The 18,175-nt window shown below is 41.2% G+C and overlaps 1 protein-coding gene across 4 annotated transcripts in view; it reads left to right on the top strand.

The window, feature by feature from the left end:
• Nucleotides 1–13,682, top strand: part of ELOVL5 (ELOVL fatty acid elongase 5) — a 39,511-nt gene extending 25,829 nt beyond the window's left edge. For all 4 annotated transcript variants that reach the window (XM_066547305.1, XM_066547308.1, XM_066547307.1 and 1 more), the window contains exons 4-8: nt 5,797–5,874; nt 6,515–6,686; nt 8,219–8,343; nt 10,179–10,313; nt 11,783–13,682. In XM_066547305.1, coding sequence (XP_066403402.1) covers nt 5,797–5,874; nt 6,515–6,686; nt 8,219–8,343; nt 10,179–10,313; nt 11,783–11,914 — 642 coding nt within the window. In that variant the 3' untranslated portion in view covers nt 11,915–13,682. The remainder of the gene's footprint in view (nt 1–5,796; nt 5,875–6,514; nt 6,687–8,218; nt 8,344–10,178; nt 10,314–11,782) is intronic.
• The last annotated feature ends 4,493 nt before the right edge of the window (nt 13,683–18,175 follow it).

Raw genomic sequence — 18,175 nt, 5'->3', positions numbered from 1 at the left:
GCTTAGAAGTGTATATAAGCTGTGATTCTCCTTTAATGTTGTAGTTAATTCTATAGTGTTTTACAAGGTGAGTGTTTTAGAGATGAAGTGATTTAAATTCAATGTTATTTCTCTTGTGTAGTGAATTGTCTACTCAAAATTTATTGGGTTGGTTTATTAAGAAATTTGATACTTAATTGTTCGGTTGGGAGCTGTTTTGGATTCAGTAGGTACTTGGAACTACTTGTGTTCTTGATGTGCTTACATTTCTAAACTCCTTGTCAGGGTGTTCTAATCCAGAAAATATGTGTGTTGATCAGTTTCATTTGTTTAAATGTAGTGTTGATGTTGACTTCAATGTCCATCTGCATTATTTGATGCAGGTATTATTTACAGTTATATAATGATCTGTTGTTTTAACCTCCAGTAATGTTATTGAGAGTTTAGAAGTGCAGGCTTTTCTTCAGTTGTACCAAGTGTGAATACTTGGAATAATACTCATAGTTTCTAAATTACTGTAATATTCTGCTCTGTTACAAAACCTGCTGGTAAATTTAAACAAGAGAAAATACCCAAACTGTTGATCCTATAAATGTCTTTTTCTTGCTAACAATAAACTGGTTACCAAGGGGGGACTGTTCATTGTATGCTGAAGAAGTCCTCATACTTGTAACCAGATAAATAGCTTTTATATTGTGGAGCAATGACACAACTAAAATGCAGTGAATATTAAGACCCCTCCTTCCTATATAATGAAATACTTCATGTGAAAATGAGTGTTGCTCTTAATCTAGTATTATCCACATGGAACTGTTTGTTAGTATTGTAAATATACCTTCTCCTTGTAAATGGGCATACACAAAGCTAGAGCATTATGAAGATGATTAAACACATTATAGTGGCAATAAAATGTGGTTGGCAGCACTTACGAGCTGAATTTGAGGGCAAGTGATGCCCTGCAACAAGGGACTGATCCCATAAAAATGCTGCAAAGCAGAGAGCCATGCTGACATAACACCACACTGCTTGATGTTTGCAGGGAGAGAACCAAAGGGCACAGGGAAAAATGGGTTCTTGCACCTCTAGGTATGTTCTCTATCTGGAGTACCTGCACAGCATGTGATACCCTTGCTCATATCTCATCAGTCTTGGAAACTTTCCTTTGAAGGATTAGCCATATATCAGGACTTCATAGTGCACTTACTTGCTTTTAAGACAGAATGATGAGGAACAGCATTCAGAAAACTTGAGTAACTCCCTGTTCTCCTCCTTGTTGTAAGGAACTCTCAAAACTCCATTTTGAGTTTCAGTTGGATTAAATATTTTCAATCCTACTCTGAGGAAAAATCATAAAATGTCACCATTTATGAACTTGTTTAGTAGCGTGTCTGAAAAGAAGTTGCTTTAATAGCTTGTGTACAGTACACCTGAAACCCTACTTTGAAGTTTTTCCTGAGTTACAGCTATGGTGATTCAGGTCATGATTCATAGCATCACAGCTCAGTTTGCATATTATGTGACCAAAACAAGATGTTAAAGTGAGGTATCCTCCCAGCTGGGATGAAAAGGATGACCTACTTGGTTTTCTGACCTTTATGTCTGAATGATTGTAAACAGTAACATGGGGAAGTTTGGCATCATAGGATTTGTGTAATTCTAGGTGTTGTGCACTTCGGTCTACAATCACTAGAAATTTAAGACCTGTTAGGTGGAATTCCTAATAGCTTCTGTCTGTGCTTGCTATACCTTTTTTATTAGGATATTTAATGACTTAGCTCGGTTTTGGTACTCACAGAGAAGAGGACTGCTCTTGTCCCAGACAATGTAACAGACAAGGCAGATCTAGGGGAGCTGGAGAGGTTTTTTGTCTAATTTGTCACATACTTCAGGAGGACAGGATGTTCTTTAGGGACAAACAATGCTTTGTTCTGTAAAAATCTACAGTGCTTGGACATTAAGGAGGAATAACACTCTTATGTCTCAGGCAGGGGCATCAAGGAATGGCTTCCTGCGTGGTGGAGAAGGTGCCTAGCAGGGGCTGGCAGTGGGGTTAGAGGATATGGGCTGGCATGGCTGTGTCTGGGGGAGCTGCAGGAGCAGCTGGAACAGCAGAAGCAGCCCTGCTTCCCCCGTGCTGCTGCTCTGTGCTGGGATCACAATGCTGTGACACATGCCTGTGCAAGGGCCTGTGCCTCTCTGCTTGAGTCTCAGCTGGGAGTGCCAGGTACCCAGTTACACTGCACACAGACCTGTGTTATTTTGGGGGAGTTTGTTAGCAAAACTGGCCAAGTGATCTGGAGTACCTGGGCTTACATTAGAGAAAACCAGTCAATGATGAAGGCTCACTTTATTAAGTGATCTCTTTACTGTCTCCTTTCTTCATCTGAAAAATTCCCTACTGAATCTGCCTGAGCAAAGTCTGAGATTTTCCTGATGAATGAGGTGTTGCAGGGGACTCTGTGCAGAGGTGCTGTGTCACAGGAGCCATGGGTGGCAGCTAGGCTGCTCTTCCTTCTCCCCTTTCTTTCTCCACCCTCCTGAAGCTCTTATCTCTGCCCTGGGGTAACTGCATTCACGTAAAGATAAAATTCTGTATCTGTGCAGGCATTTGCTTTCTTTGATCAACCTCAACTTCTGTTTCTCTTCATTCTAATCTAGCTGTGTTTTGAGCCTTGTAAACCCATCAGCCTTGACAGTGTGATGCAGTGCTAGGTCCCTTATCTGCCCCTCTCCAGTGAGTCTCAGACTTTAGTTTTATCATGAGAAAAAAACCAAGTCCTCCACAGTAACACCGCTCCTCCACCCAGTCAGACTGGCATAAGTGTCCTGGCCTATTTTGGTAGCAGAGGTGATAAAAAAGCATGTGCCACAGCATTTCAAAGAATTCAGCAACAGAATTACAAAATGAAAGCAATAGGAAAAAAGAAAACTTCATTGCAGGGGAAGAAAGTGTGGGTTGTTTCAGCACAAATGGAATCTTGAGCTGCAGGTTTTCCCCTGAGCTGAGGGGCTTAACATTGAGTTTGAGTACCATTTAAATTGGCTTATGAACTGTCTTTTTGTGCTGCTTAGAAACCATGTGAAGTGGTTTGCTCAAGTGCAAATGGCTATAATTGGCCTTTTCTGGACATGTTAATTTCTCAAGAGAAGATTTTCCTGTGGTTGTCCATCAGCAGTGCCATCAGCACCCTGGACTCCTGCCAGCCTGAAGATGAAGGACTTCTGGAGAGAGCGGGCAAGGAAGGAAAGGCAGTCCAGGGCTGTGTGGGCAGAGGAGCCACTGCTCTGTTTCTGGGCAGGTTTCACACCTACTGTACAGTGGTGTAAGGAGTCTTGGAAACACTGGCATCCAGGGAGCAGCCCACATCAAGTGTGAGCAAGGACTTAAATGCACTGCTGGAAATTTCCCACCCCTCCTTATTGCTTTTAGGGTGGCAGGGAAGCAGCTTCCTGGGACTGTACACACGTGCATAATGGAGCCATTTGTGGTCATGTTTCAGAGTGATCTCTTGGTTTTGTTTTCTGAAGCCTTCCAGCATGGGATTAAAGCATTGTGGCTGCAAGAAATAATGATGCCAGGCAAAGGAGCAGCTGGCTAAATGGGGAAGATTATTTACATGTTGTATGTTGCACTGAGTAAGGTTTGTGGGCAGCAACAGCAGTTTGTGGGCAGCTGTAGCAGCTTTTAACCAATTAGTTCCTTCTTGAAAGTGGGGAAGGAAATTATTTTTGTAACTCTACTAGCTATTTATATGATAAAATATGCTGACATTTCCTACAAAGGTTGCTTTTCTTATGTCATGTCATTTGTGGCTGTGAGAGTATTACAGTTCCTAGCATACAATAATACATTCTTTTGTAAAGAAGAGAGTACTCAGATTGAGGTGAAGCCACTGCTCATAGCCACACTGATGCCATTGTCCCTTAGAGAGGTGGGATCCATGGAGACACCTTTGGTTGCATTACACTTTAGATGGTGAACCTGTACTGCTTGCAGGAAAAGAGCTGTAGATTCACTATGCCAGCCTTTACTGGGAAGAGGTTTATGGAGTGCACATTAATGATGGAGTAATTACAATGTAAACAATGTGATTATCCTTCTATTCCTAACACTTCCTTGAACTATGAGAAGTGTATGAAAACATCTGTAAGCTCTTAACATGATCACAGCACAATGTGGTGTTCTGTCTGAGGGACTGGCGGGCACTTGCAAGGCGCGCAGTCTTTCCCTCAGGGCCTGGTGGTGGCTTGGTGCAGAGCTTGCTCTGGGGCACAGCTGGTCCTTGAGCAAGGTACCACTTCTAAACTGGTGTCCTCTGCAGAGCCCTGCAGCCAGGAGAGGAGTCCTTGCATGCCTGCCTTCCCTTTGTTGCTTGGGTAGGGAAGTGCCTGGCTCTGCTGCTGATGTGCACGGCTGCCCTGCCCTTGCTGTGGGAGGCTGCTATTGATTTATCTCTAATACAAGAGATACTTTCAGATCTGTATATTATTATATAACTAGATGTACGTTTTTTCCCCTAAATCACAGCAATAATACTATCTCAGAAGGTCAAAAATAATGACCTAGGCTGACTGAGTATTTTAAAAGCTAATTTAGGAGTAAAATGAGGCATGAAGGAAATAACATTGGGGAAAGGTAGATCATTTAAGTGATAATCTTCATTGAACCTTTTAAAATTAGCTTCCTGTTCACAGTTCTGAGCAGCATTTAGTCATACCTGTTATTGTAGTCCTTTAATCAAGTGATCTTTTAAAATGACTTTTAGTATAAGGAATTTCTACTGTGGCTTTGCAAAGCTATTTCTTATCCTGCAGATAGATAAGGCCAAAAACATACAACTGCTTCTGCCTTTCAGATGTTTTATGAGATACCGAACAATTTTTTTTTTTCACTTGGGAGTTGCCTCAAGTTGTTACTCCTCTCCTCATGCTATTCCCAAGAGGAAGAACATCTGAACATTGTTTATAAAATGATCCCTTCTGTTGAGATACTAAAGGGGATCTTGTTCATGTCTTTGCACATGCTCCCTTCTCCCATTCAAGTCAACCTGTCCTACCATCTCCTACCATCTGTGAAAGGGTGAGAACATCCGACACGGACCTTGTTTCTCTAGAGATTAGGGCCAGCCCCTCCACAGCAGACACCCTGTCATCTGTCATGACTAATAGCTGGTCATTACTCTTTATTGTGACTCCGTTATGTTTGAGGTGTTACTTGTTATGCCAGGAAGTCAGGAAAGCAGTGGCATATCCTGCAGAGGAAGTCACTTGTATTGGGAAGGTTGTAATGTGCTTGGCATGAGCGAATTGCTTAAAAAGATCTTGAAGAATGGCAATGCAGTGAAGCATGTGTTGTTAGCTCTTAAGGAGAGCAAAGCTGAAAATATGCTTTGTCACATGGCTGAAAAAATTGTAGGCACATCTCTTGAGTATAAAATTTTTTAAAGATGTAGCTCTTTCCAAAAGTAATCAGAAGAAAAATGTATTTACTGAACTTTGATTATGTACTTTCTCTAACAATGAGATCATCAGCAAAGAAGGAGACTTCACTCTGAAAATACTCACACTGTGGGATAATTGGGGATAAAATGTTTTCTCCTATTTTTATTCTGGTATACCCCAGTTGGGAGAATTTATTAATTCACCCTTCACTATGATTCAGTCACTGCTTGAAACTTGAATTCAACCTAATGCCAGCCTCAGGTGCCCAGGATTTTCTTGACACCAGATGTCTGGGCAGAGCCACTGTGGAGCTTTGCAGGTGCCATAGAGTTCAGCCTTCTCCCCAGTAACACTTTATTTTTTTTATTTGCTCAGCTGGTGACGGGAGTATTGGAAGGAGGATACAATTTCTTCTGTCAGGATACACACAGTGGAGGAGAGGCCGATATGAAGGTACTGTAATCGAGACTTAGAGCTGGAAATGTTTCAAATTGTCCACTTGAGTGTAAGTGGAGAGCAGAACAGTATTGATTATGCACATTTTGGTTAAACTGTAAGCTATTTTCCTTCCTTTGCAGTACAATAGACAATGCACTGTCAGACATAATAATTCATCTCTGATATATTCATGGTTGGTATTTTTGTGAGTAATTATGTGCAAATTTTCAAGAGTCCCAGATCAAAAAATGAGGACCTCGTGTCCAGACTGTATCCACCCACTCTGTGTTGAGACTCCCCTTCTCTTTCTGAGATGTGGTGATGATTTCTTCTGGTCACACTTTTGACCTCTCCTTTACAGAGAGCACTGCAGCACCAGCTCTGGTTAAATATTTTCTTATTTCTCCCAGGACAACCCAGGTGCACAGCAGTAGCCTCCTGAAGCAGTCTTTGTCGTCCTGTTTTCAGCTGTAGCTGTAGATTTGTGCCTCGATCTCCTTGGAGAAACCTGAGGCAGAAGTATTACAGAAGATTCCAGCAGTGTCTTCAATCCTAGTAGTGCAGGACAGAATCTGAATTTTGATCACTTAGATAACATAAGAGTTGAAAACCCCCACAATGTGCAATGCTTCTAAAACTTGTTTCCTCCTTCCAGATCATACGTGTCCTCTGGTGGTACTATTTCTCCAAACTCATTGAGTTCATGGATACCTTCTTTTTCATTTTGAGGAAAAATAATCATCAGATCACTGTTCTGCATGTCTACCACCATGCAACAATGCTGAACATCTGGTGGTTTGTTATGAACTGGGTGCCTTGTGGTCACTGTAAGTACTGGGTTATGGTGGGGGAACATCTGCATCAGGAGCTTTGTTCTGGTGGTCTTTTGATCAAACCAAACATCTCTGGTACCTTCAGCTGCAAGACTTGTTCTGTACCATATAAACTGCTTTGCTGAATTGCAACTGTTGTAGATGGTTGCAGGAATTAAGCTGCCAGCACAGCCTCTAGGAAAGGAATGTCTGTGTAGACTGAAGAATTTTTGTGGCAGTGTGACATTTATCAGGTGCATTAGCCCATGTCAGATACCCATCAACCTTGCTTTTCTCTGTTTTTGCTGTAGTTACAGACCTTTTGATGAAACAATACCCTTTTTCCAGGTCAAGCCAGAAGCTTGTTTCAGCTGTAAAACAGCTAAAAGTGACTCTAAGTCCTTGTATCTGTAAAATTCACTTGAGATATGACTTTCTTAATTTAACCTCATTATACCACTGGCCATAACAAATGATTTCAATTAAAATCTTGTCCCCTGAGCACTAATGAACATGAGCAAATGAATCTTAAGTGGAAAATTTCCACGTCTCTGTTGTCTAAATCCTGCTAACCTTTGGCAATCTGACTTCAATTCTTCTACTGCATTTAGCTGGCATCTAGTTTCTTAACTGCATTATCATGGCTTAGCTGTGGTTAAGATGTGCAGCTTATAGATGCTGGCTTTGTTGAACGCTCCATTCAAGAGAAACCTTTTCAAACCCAATGGATGTCAGCTACTGGCAGTGCAGACTAAGAGGCTGCATTCCTCAGGAGTCTGGTCTCTCAGCCAAAGAGCATAGAAACTTGTATTTGTTTTGTGTTGTCAGCACAACAGTGAGTAATACTGAACTTATAAAAAGTCTGCATCTGGAAACACGTTCTCCTCCAAGGAACTCAGCCCTTGTTCATACAGCAATCAAAACTGCATGCACGTGGAATCTATCTTGTGCTCATGTGGTTTGAAAACACTTTTGTGCTATTTCTAGTCATGTGTTTGTCTTCTTCCAAGCTTTATGTTCTGTTATGTAATCACAGCTCGATGCAGTTTGGTGTTAAGCTAGAAGTTTCTTTAATGACTAAAGGTGCTGTGAACAAGGACAAACAAAATAGCTAACTTGCAGTTTCTGAAGGTATCTGAAGCTTTTTGGTTATAAATGACAAAATTGGCTCCTGCCTGGAAGGAAGTGAAATCAGCCTAAAAGTAGATGGGTGAAACTATTGATTGTTTGGTATGTGAGTGTTCCTCCTTTTTATCAGTTTCCTCAGTTCCCTTGAGAAACCATAATGTAGATGTAAAAAAGAGTAACTTGAGGAAACAAAACCAGAAGGCTGGTGTAAAGCACAAAGCTGCAAAGCAGCTCAGCTACTCCATTGGGTAGGCAGAATAAAAAACAGGGTAAAAAAAGAACCCTCTTGCTTTTCTTCTAAGAGAAATCATATTTTAAATAGTAACATTTTGAACTTGTTATTTTTGTAGGTTCCATGAAACAGCATGTTCCTTCCTGGTAATGCAGTGTACTTTCTTTTTCCCTTGCCCTTTTTTTAGCTTACTTTGGTGCCACACTGAACAGCTTTATCCATGTCCTCATGTACTCCTACTACGGACTGTCTGCTGTTCCAGCAATGCGTCCTTATCTGTGGTGGAAGAAGTACATCACTCAGGGGCAGCTGGTGAGTGACTTGCTCTTCAGTGCTTCAGCAGGCTCTTTATTCATGATGAGGTCCTCTTGTCTTTACCAAGTCAGGAAATTTTGGCAGGGGATAGAGGAAGAGAGAATGAGAGCTAGTACCTTCTACACCTTGTAGTGCCTACATCACCTTAGAAACCCAGCTTCTGCACGTCTGTTTGCTCTGTTTCCAGGACCATGGGGACTGGGGATGTACATGAATCAGTGCTGAGGTCTGTGGGATCTTTCTCCCCCACCCCATGTTGTGTGGCTAGATGCATTTGGGAATTGCAGTGCTGAGATTTCTGGGGCTCAGTAGCCAGGGAGGAGGCTTTTCTTACAAGCCCTCTTGAGCTAGCCTGCTCTTCCCTGTGCTTGGTTGGTCAGGCTGGGACAGACCAGAAACCGAGTGCAATGCCATCCACAGCTAACAAGGGCCATTCTAGTCCTGAGGGACAATGCCTTTTCTGTCCTACTTTTGCATGCAGTTGCAAATGGTTTATTAAAAACTATTCAATATTTCTGCTCTCTTTCTGCACTTTAAATGGGCAGATTTTTCTCTTGTAATTCCGTGTTGGACTCCTTGTATCAGTTTGCATTGTTTCTAGTGTGTGTGGTGATGAAGCTGACCACTGTATGCTGGAGGTGGTAAGAGCAGTGAAATTCAGTAATACAGCACATGCTATAGTGATACTGCACGAGAAGCAGGTTTCAATGTGTACAACATGTCAGAACATCACAAGGAAATGTGCATGAGTGTTCTCTCTTCCCCATTTTGTAGGGGGGAAACTGAAACCTAGAGATAAATTATTTTTTATATTCTTCCCCCCCACCCCACCCCTTCTTAGAGCTGTAAATAGTTTTAATAACCTTTGCTGGTGATGATTAATAACATTTACTGCCAGCAATTCACAGTGTTGATTCTCAACATGTTTTTTTTTAGCACTGTTCTTCCTGAAGGATGGCTAAGTATTGTAGTTAAGGGCTCATTATTTTCATGGGAGGAATAGGTTTGCTTTGGTTTGAGGTTTGTTTCTGTTTTTCTTTCCAGATTTAGGCTCTGTTCTTCATCCTGGTTGTTCAAGTGCTACAGAGTGCAGTGTCTTGGTGCTTCAGTTGCTCCCCTGGCTATTGTCATAGCTGCTTTCACTTCCTTGCCTGCTCTGCATGCATAGCTGTTAGGGCAGCAAAATAGCAGAGCAGAACAAACAGTCTTTCCCTTTTAAAATAAACATTCCCTAATCTGGTAGCCTTTATGTGAGGATGAATTTTGCCTAAGGCCCTCTGCATCACATAAGCCCAAACTCTGTTTTTCCAAAAGGGATAATTAAAGATAATTGAACCCTTATCCTCCTCCCTGGCTCCCCAGCTTCCCTGCAGCCTTTACCCCAAACATTCTTCCTCTGGAGCCATATGTCAGACAGTTCCTGTCTGTGGGAAGGGATTGCAGGGGTCTGTGTGTAGACCAAGTTGACCCCAGGTCTTTTGCAGCTGAAGCAGTGAGATGCAGATCTACTCCATTAGGATGGTAAAGTCAAATCCCACTGAACTCTCACTAGGAAGAACGTGGTCTTTCTTCCTTGGGACACTTATATATCAGTTCTGCCTAAGTTACTCTGATGTTCTAAAATGGAAAAATAGAAATAAACACACTTAACAGGATACCACAATCTGAATGTCTGCTAACTCAGGTTTACAGAGAAAACACTTGCCAAACACACAATATTACATACTATTTACTTGTTTTGGAAATAACTGTTTAGGTTTTGGTCATTCATGTTTTTTTTCCTCCTTCCATTAATGTGCTCCATTTCTCTTATTTTTGTTTTCTCTCCCCAGATTCAGTTTGTCTTGACAATCTTCCAGACCAGCTGTGGTGTTGTTTGGCCATGTGCATTTCCTCAGGGCTGGCTGTATTTTCAGATTTCTTACATGATTTCTTTGATTATCCTCTTCACAAATTTCTATATTCAGGTAAAAGTAACATTCATCAACTCTTTCTAGCATTCTGCTGGCTGTATCTCACTGGAAAGCTGTGACAGAAAGATATGCTGGAAATGTCCTTTTGCTATCCTTCACTAATGTGCATTTGTTCTTGAAGTATTACACTTGTTGATCCACCCCCTCCCTACTTTCAAGCCTTCTAATGCTTTGTACCCATCATTCAGAATGCTTAGTAATTTCAGTGAGCCAGTTATACAAAAAATGGCTTATTGCAACTTTAGCTGCAGGTAAGGGAGAGGAGGAGCTTTAGGTAAGACAAAGCTTTCCAGTGTGAAATAAACCAGCAGCATGTGAACCTGTGAAGCACCCGAAGGAATTGTTCATTTCTGCTTTTACAAGGGGAGATGCTTGGTTTTTATCCAGGGAAACTTCCTAAACTCACAACATGCAGAAATATGGATTTTGTTCACTTCTACAGGCACTTTTTTTGTATTTTCATACGGAAAATAAGTGGGTTTAGTTGTGTTTCTACAAATCTGATTTCATGTTTGAACAGATCCAGACTTGGTATGTGTTATTCAGAACAGTTCATAACTGGGCTCTGTACAAAGATGTACAACTACTGTCTGCAGAAAATCAAACCAACAGCCTGCTGCCCCCAGTCAAGCAAACTGTTATATGTTTCAAATGTCATTCAAATGTCATTTGAGAGATTTGGGCATTTTGGTTCCTGTGAGAATTATTCATGGGGGGAAACACAGCAGGCTTCCCTGTCTGTTCTTCTGGTACTTCTTAAAATCAGTCCCATGATTTCTATCACTTGCTGCATATGAACATGCTAATTAAACATTATAGTATAGTCCAGATATTACTTGATTTTCTTTGTCAATTTTGCTCATATTTTAACTTTTAATTGTTTAAATTACTTTCATACAGAAATTTGGGGAAATCTGCTTTTGTCAGGCAGCTGAGCCCCTTTGAAAAGAATTATGTATATTTTACTGTCTATAATTTTTAAACAGTCTCCCCAATCCTGTTAGTTTTTGATTCTTGTCTTAGCCAATGGAAATTCCTATCACATTTCTATCTCTGAACTTCACTTTTATTGTTTACCTACCTCTTGTTCTGGCTTTGTTCAAGGTACTGTCACCTGCAGTGCCTCAAACCTACTTCCTCACATGTCATTTTGAGTATATTCTTATTATGAGTCTGCTCATAAAATTGCTTCCCTTGTTTCTGATTTACTATTAGTATAACACTGCCATCATACTGCCAAGCCTTTTTCTTTTCAAGTGAACTACTCCTCTCACTGTGATGAATGAAAGGCGAAGTGTAGTCTCATACACAAAAAGTGGTTGAGCTTGTTAGACTCTTACCACCGGCACAAGGTCTTTAGAAATGATGAATGCAAGTTTACTTTTGTGTTTCTAGAATTACTGTGAAGAAGTGGTTATTTATATCTAATTAAACAAAACCATGTGTCTTTCCATGTATTTTAGACTTACAACAAGAAGGCATCCTCGAGGAGGAAAGAGTATCAGAATGGCTCTACGGCCATTGCAAACGGGTACACAAACAGCTTTTCTTCCCTTGAGAACAATGTGAAACAAAGGAAACAAAGGAAGGATTGAAGACCAAACTGAAAAACCATTTTGATAACCCCAACAACAAAATCATCTGATTGTAAGCACAATGAGAGTTGTGCACTAATACTCTAATGGCTACTGTAACTATTCCTGCCTAGAATAGTGTGATTTATGTAGGACTTAACCAGTGCAAACACCCTAGAAACTGTATACAGAACATTAAAGTAGGTTAAAGTTTAAAAATAATTCTGGGCTGTCATTGACCCTGCTATAGACTGTGGAAGGGAGTATTATCATATTATCCAACACTGCTGTTGCCTTACTAGTCAATATGATAGGTGCTGAATTATGATTCACAATTTGAAAACACTGTAATCTAAACCTCCATTTTTTTAACTATAGATCATGCATGTGATTGTAGAGGTAATTTGTATGATGCTGGTTTCGGTAGATAAACACACATGCCTTAAATTAAAAAGCAGGGCCCAAAGCTTATTACTGGTTTAAAAATTAGGGAATGTTTCAACTTTTCAGTTGATTGACTTTTTATCAAAAAGTCACTTAGAAGAATGCATTGATCATTTTACTGTTCTGTGTGTGGTACACAATGCTACGTATCTCTTACTCGATGCAGTGAAATTGGAAACGGCGCATTTAGTTTTGTATATTTGGCTTTAATTGACTCAACAGTCACAAAACAGATGGAAAAGTTATTTTACCTTTTTAATAGATCTTATTTTTTTATTTGAAGTACATCACTAACATAAAAGTAATTGGCGCTTACACAGTCGAGTAAGATTTAAATATTGTCTCTAAAGTTTAGAGCATATACAGGGTGGACCCATCTATTCTTTTCACTTTTTTTCTTTTTTTTTTCTTTCTTATTTCTGAGAATTCTTAAATGCTAAATGAAGAGTGGTTTTTAATAAGAAACTGGCAGTTTCAAGTATTATTACCATAGCCATATCCGTATTTTAGGAGCTACTGTTTAAGTCTGTGACATATCCAAAAGCATATTTAAAAGTGGAGCCAGAAGGATGCTTTTCTGATGGAATTGTCTGTGTGTAAGTTGGTATCTGAACTGTTCTTCATGTAGCATACATTCACTTTCAAAATGTGCCTAACACAAAGATTTTTTTTTTCCCAAATAAGCAAGTTTAAACAGTTAAAGTCATAGCTAATGTTTTTTAAATGTTACTGAAATGTGCTGGAAATGTCTGTTTCTGTAATGTGAGTTGTGTATATCACTGGTAATGTTTTGGCTTGTTATCTAAGGGTTTGGTTTGAGTGCTGGTTAAAGTTACTCCTTCTTGCAAAATCCTGTCTTGCACATATGAGGAGTCAATTGCAGAGCCAATATCTGTTGCTGGTATTCTGGTATCTTCCATGATGGAGTCCATTAAGCTCTGAAAAATTGAATTGTGCAAGACATTCTGCTGGTCATTGCTCAAGTTTGACTATTTGGTTTTTTGATATTTATATAAATGCCAGTTTTAACACATTTAATTGTTTTTAAATATTTTTTTAAATTTTTGCACATCTCTTAAGGAATTAATAAGTTCTCTTACTAGCCTTGTGGGTTTTCATTCCTTGTTTTGAAGGAGACAGTGTCTGTTATGTTTACATTATCAAAGCTTGTGCGTGTGTCTTCATTTCTAGGTACTGGTTTGCAGAGTCTTTACATAGCTCAGTACAGCAGCTATAATGTTCAAAATAGGCTGTCTAAATGTGCTAGTAATAAACTCTTGGCTCATCTGAATATACTTCATTGTTAATGTTTGACATGGTTTAATCATTAAAACACTTTTGATGATCTCTGCCTGAATTCTGTGGGTCTGTACAGATTCAATGCATTGCCCCATCCTGTGTCAGGCCAAGGAGGAGCCACCACGATATTCAGGGACATTTAGTGTACCAGAGATTTGGCAAGACATTCTTTACAGAAAGCTTTGGCAGTTACTAAACACTATTCCCTTGCCTAGCTGTAGAAATACTGGTCTGTGTGATGGATTTAACTCCCCCTGGGATTACTGACTCATTGAACGCAGAGCAGCCCCAATAGCCTGAGATGATGAATGCCAGGAGCAAAGCTTAATGTGCCTGAGAGGGGCTTCCTGCCTCAGCTGTCCTGTCTATAAAATGAGGATAATACCTCTCTCCAGAATGAGAGCATTTTTGCAATTTCCTTTTAGCTCCCCTTGTCCCTAGGTGATTGTTTTAGAACTCTCTCTGATTTCAGTGTTTAACTTTGCAACAACCCCAGACAGGCTGGTGATGGACATGTATTGGAATATGATCCCAATATTGCCGGATGGAACGTGCCTGGGCTCCTCTGGCCCTTGCTGCTTGACCAAAGGTGGCAGCTGTGGTGTTTCACCTCAGAGACACCTCTGGCTGGCTGGATGCTGCAGCTGGCACTTGGAACAAGTCCAGGCAAGCAGGAGCTCAGGTTTACCTCTAGTGGAAAGGCTTTAGGCGAGGTGAAGAGGAAAAGGAGACGGATTCTGTCATAGGGTTTAATCCAGAGTTTTATTCCATGGTCACAGATCCCCAGATCTTGGTAACAGCTCCAACAGAATCCTGACCACATGGTCCTGTGTCTTTTTAAGCCCAGGGAAAGGGGAGGGGAAGGGGCAGGTGTGCCACCAACCAGGTGGGAGGGGGGCAGTCTCAGGGGACAGTGACACCTGGACTGGCCAATGACCCCAGGGCTGAGAGGCATCTTTTGAACTGCACCAACCAGACCACGCCCTTGCTGCAATGTTAAGATTGACGGACAGCACTTAGCAAGGGGGCAAGGGGGAGGGGAAGGGAGAGGTTGGCACACATGAGGGACTGGGAAAGGTGAAACAGGATATTGCTTCACACCGCAACAGACTTGGTAAAAGAGAGCTACTTAAATGGCTGGCTGTCTTTTCCCTTGCAGGCTCTTCAAACAAAAAACATAGACCAGGGAAGTGGGTTTACACTTTGTGTGAAAGGCTCAGAGGTTTCATGCTCTGTTGGTCTCCTCTGGGAGGGTTCTCTGAGTGCCTGAGGTAGTTGCTAAGACAGTTTCCTCTCCTTCACATGCCAATTCAACTATGAAATTGTGTTTCTAAGCAAGGCTCAGTAAGATGCAGTTCTTTGGCTGTTAGGCCATATCTCCAGGAAGTACCTGAAAGGCAGAAGCACCAACGTGGCCTCCCTGTGTGAGCCAGCAGAGATGGGGCTCTGCTGCAAACCTCACCTTCAAGGTTAATGGCACGTGGTGACAAAACCCAGTGACTTTGTCCAGAACTGGCAGGAGATGTGACCTTGGGAACATCAGCAGTGTCTACACCTGTGTGGCAAAAACTGTGGCTCCTGGATACTCTTCTACAGTCTCAGCAGCAACTGAAAAGTGAGAGCTGGATGGTTTAGATCAGACATCACGCCATAATTGATGGACCCAAGCATGAGCCTTGGGTTGGCCCACCTGGCTCAGCTTCCAGTGCATCATTGCCTCAATTCCTGATCACTTGTAGTTTTCCTAATAGCTGGGATTGGTGCCTGGGACTATGAGAGAGTCCTCAGAAAGGACTTCTTGTGTTGTAAGGCAGGAGAGCTGAAAAAAGATGAACTGCTGCCAACAGGATGGAGAGGTTTCATGTAAAGCTGGCTGAGGAGAAGGACACAGTTCAGTTATTTGCAGAGAGAATGACCAAGCTACAAACCACTAGGTTGAGATCTTGTGCAGTTCATGAGCTGACCAAATCCCTCCCTGCACTCAGGCTCTACAGCCTCAGTGATGAAATGTTAAGCTTTTGTTCAGCTGTGAATGGGATAGGTAAGCTCAAATGCCAGAAAGCAGCTTTTTTAGGGTGATCCTGCTATTGACATTGAGTGCTGTGTCCTGGATGTGCAAGCCACCTGTGGGACTGGGATTCTTGGGTTGGCAGGAAGAGGAAAAGCAGAGAACAATTATGGAAATCTTTGTGGTTGACCATGTATTTTACTTGATGCAAGAGAGATACTAAGTGTTGGAGCTTATGATAGGACTTATAGCCCCAAAACTCATAGAGAGCTGTTCTGGGGGTTGCCTCTGCCTTTGATATTTGGTAGCTGTCTTGTGTTTAAGTTGGTAAAGTGTGTTCCTTGTACTGCAATGTGTGCTAAAACATATACATTTGTTCAAAAAAAGAGATGTAAAAGTAAGATGGATGCCAAAGAGAAGTATAAAAAAATCAGAGGCCAAATTACTTGAGCTCAAAGGGTTCTGCAGAGAATCCCTTTGAGGCAATGCAGGGAATGATGAAATACAGGTAGAGATCTGTTGGAGAAATGCTGCTCCAAGTTGTAGTGGTACAGAGGATTAACTTATATTGTCACTGTCATCCTCTTGCCAAGAATTCCTGCACCAGCAAAAGTGATTAGTTGTGATCATCAGGATGTTTCACAAACTGATTTTTAGAGCAAACTTTGATTCCATTTTTTATTTTAATTCATTTACTTTAAATAGATGGATATACAAAACAAGGTCCATATGTTTCTCAGTTTCAGTTGAATGCATTTGTATAAGCAGGGGAACCTGGAGTCCCCAGGGCCTCCCATAACATAACAGTAGCAGAGGCATTAGTTTTTAAGTCAAAGTATTAAAATAATCTCCAACAGAAAGGAGGGAAAAGAGCAACTAAAGTCCAGTGGAAAAAAAAAAAGTGTATTATGTTTAAATCAGTCAACCTGGGATGTGGAGAGACTCACACGTCTTGTGTTTCAATGATATATAATATAGATACTATATTTTCTATAGGAGGAATGTAAAAAATCTCTGGTAGATGGTATACCAGTGATTTCAATATGATGATAGGTTTCAGAATAAACGTGAAGGATGAGTAAAAGGAAGTAAAAAGAAAATGGGAAAAATGTAACAGTGCTTTTCTGGAAGTAATCACATCTGATTGACCCATATTGTTTTTTAATTAAAAAATACTGTGTAGACAAAGGAAATATATCTTCCATCCCTCTGGGATAGGTAGTATTTTTAATCTTGGAAATTATTATGTAAACTACAGGGTGTGGTGACCAGCAACAGGATCCATGGATAAGCAAGGTCAGACTGATGAGCAGATGCTTTGTCTCAATGCTTTCAGCCAGAACAGAGCCCAGTAATAATGTTTTAGGAGAAACCCTGGTGTAAAAACCAGGACTGTTTCCAACAGTGTTTGGAGATTACAACATCAGAAAGTACTGTCAGTGCCAGGAAAGATTACATCTCCTACAGCAACTACCTTGATGGCTGGAGTAAGAAATGGAATTACTGTAAATCCCCCTTAGGCACCAGTAACAGCTGTTTCCATGGGAGTTAAAGGTGGACATGACTGAAGAGAAGGAAGATCATCATTTCAAATAATCTCTTCAACAACTTAAAGCTGCAACTGTGGGAAAAAAAAAAGGAGAAAAAATCTCTTATTTGCTAATTGGTCCATTTTCAGTAGGAGTAAAGTGCTAGCATGGGAGGATGAGGCTCTAGCAGGACTTCCTTTTGATGAATACATCAGCTCTCAAGAAAACTGATTTTAAAAGATCTGCTGTACAGAAGAGATACTGAGATGGGCAAAGAAATGGAGAAGTTCTGCAAAACAGATGTTTAACAAGAACAGTGTTGAGAAGGCATGTAACCTCAGCCAACACGGGTATCACATCAGTAGATTCAAATTTTTGTGAAGGAAAATGAGCTATTTTAAGTGTATGACACAAATCAATTTGGTATAAGCTACCCAAGAGTCTTCCTAGGCTAGAAATAGGATGAGTGCTTTTTTTGGTGAAATATGGCTCTGGAGCAATTTTCCCATAAGAGTAGTGTGGAGGTCTGGGGGATTGCTTGAAGATGGGTCACTGACCACTTCTAAAGCTGGTAAAACCAGGGATGGGATCCCCTGGTGTGCTGCTCTGCATTGTGGCAAAAAGCAGCTGTTGGTACTCTGTGAAAGTATATCTAAGAAAGGGCAAAACAGAGAGGAGAGATGACAGAAGTGTGAGAAACAGCCCTGCAGACACCAAGGTGGGAGAGGAAGGAGGGGGAGGAGGTGTTGCTGGAGCAGATTCCCCTGCAGCCTGTGGAGAAGCCTATGGCAAGGCAGGTGCCCACAGTGCAGCCCATGGGAGGCCAAGTGGTGGAGCAGGTGGACGTGCCCTGAAGGAACTGCAGCTTGGGGAGAGCCCATGCTGCAAGTTTTGCCTCGGGGACTTAAGCACATGGGAAAGGCCCACACTGGAACATGAGTAGGAAGGAGGAGAGAGGAGCTGCTATGGACTGATCAGAACCACCCCCACAGCACTTGGAGC

This window comes from Molothrus aeneus, chromosome 3 (assembly GCF_037042795.1).
Source record: "Molothrus aeneus isolate 106 chromosome 3, BPBGC_Maene_1.0, whole genome shotgun sequence".
In the NCBI taxonomy this organism is placed as follows: domain Eukaryota; kingdom Metazoa; phylum Chordata; class Aves; order Passeriformes; family Icteridae; genus Molothrus; species Molothrus aeneus.
This window is presented reverse-complemented; position numbering and strand designations above follow the sequence as displayed.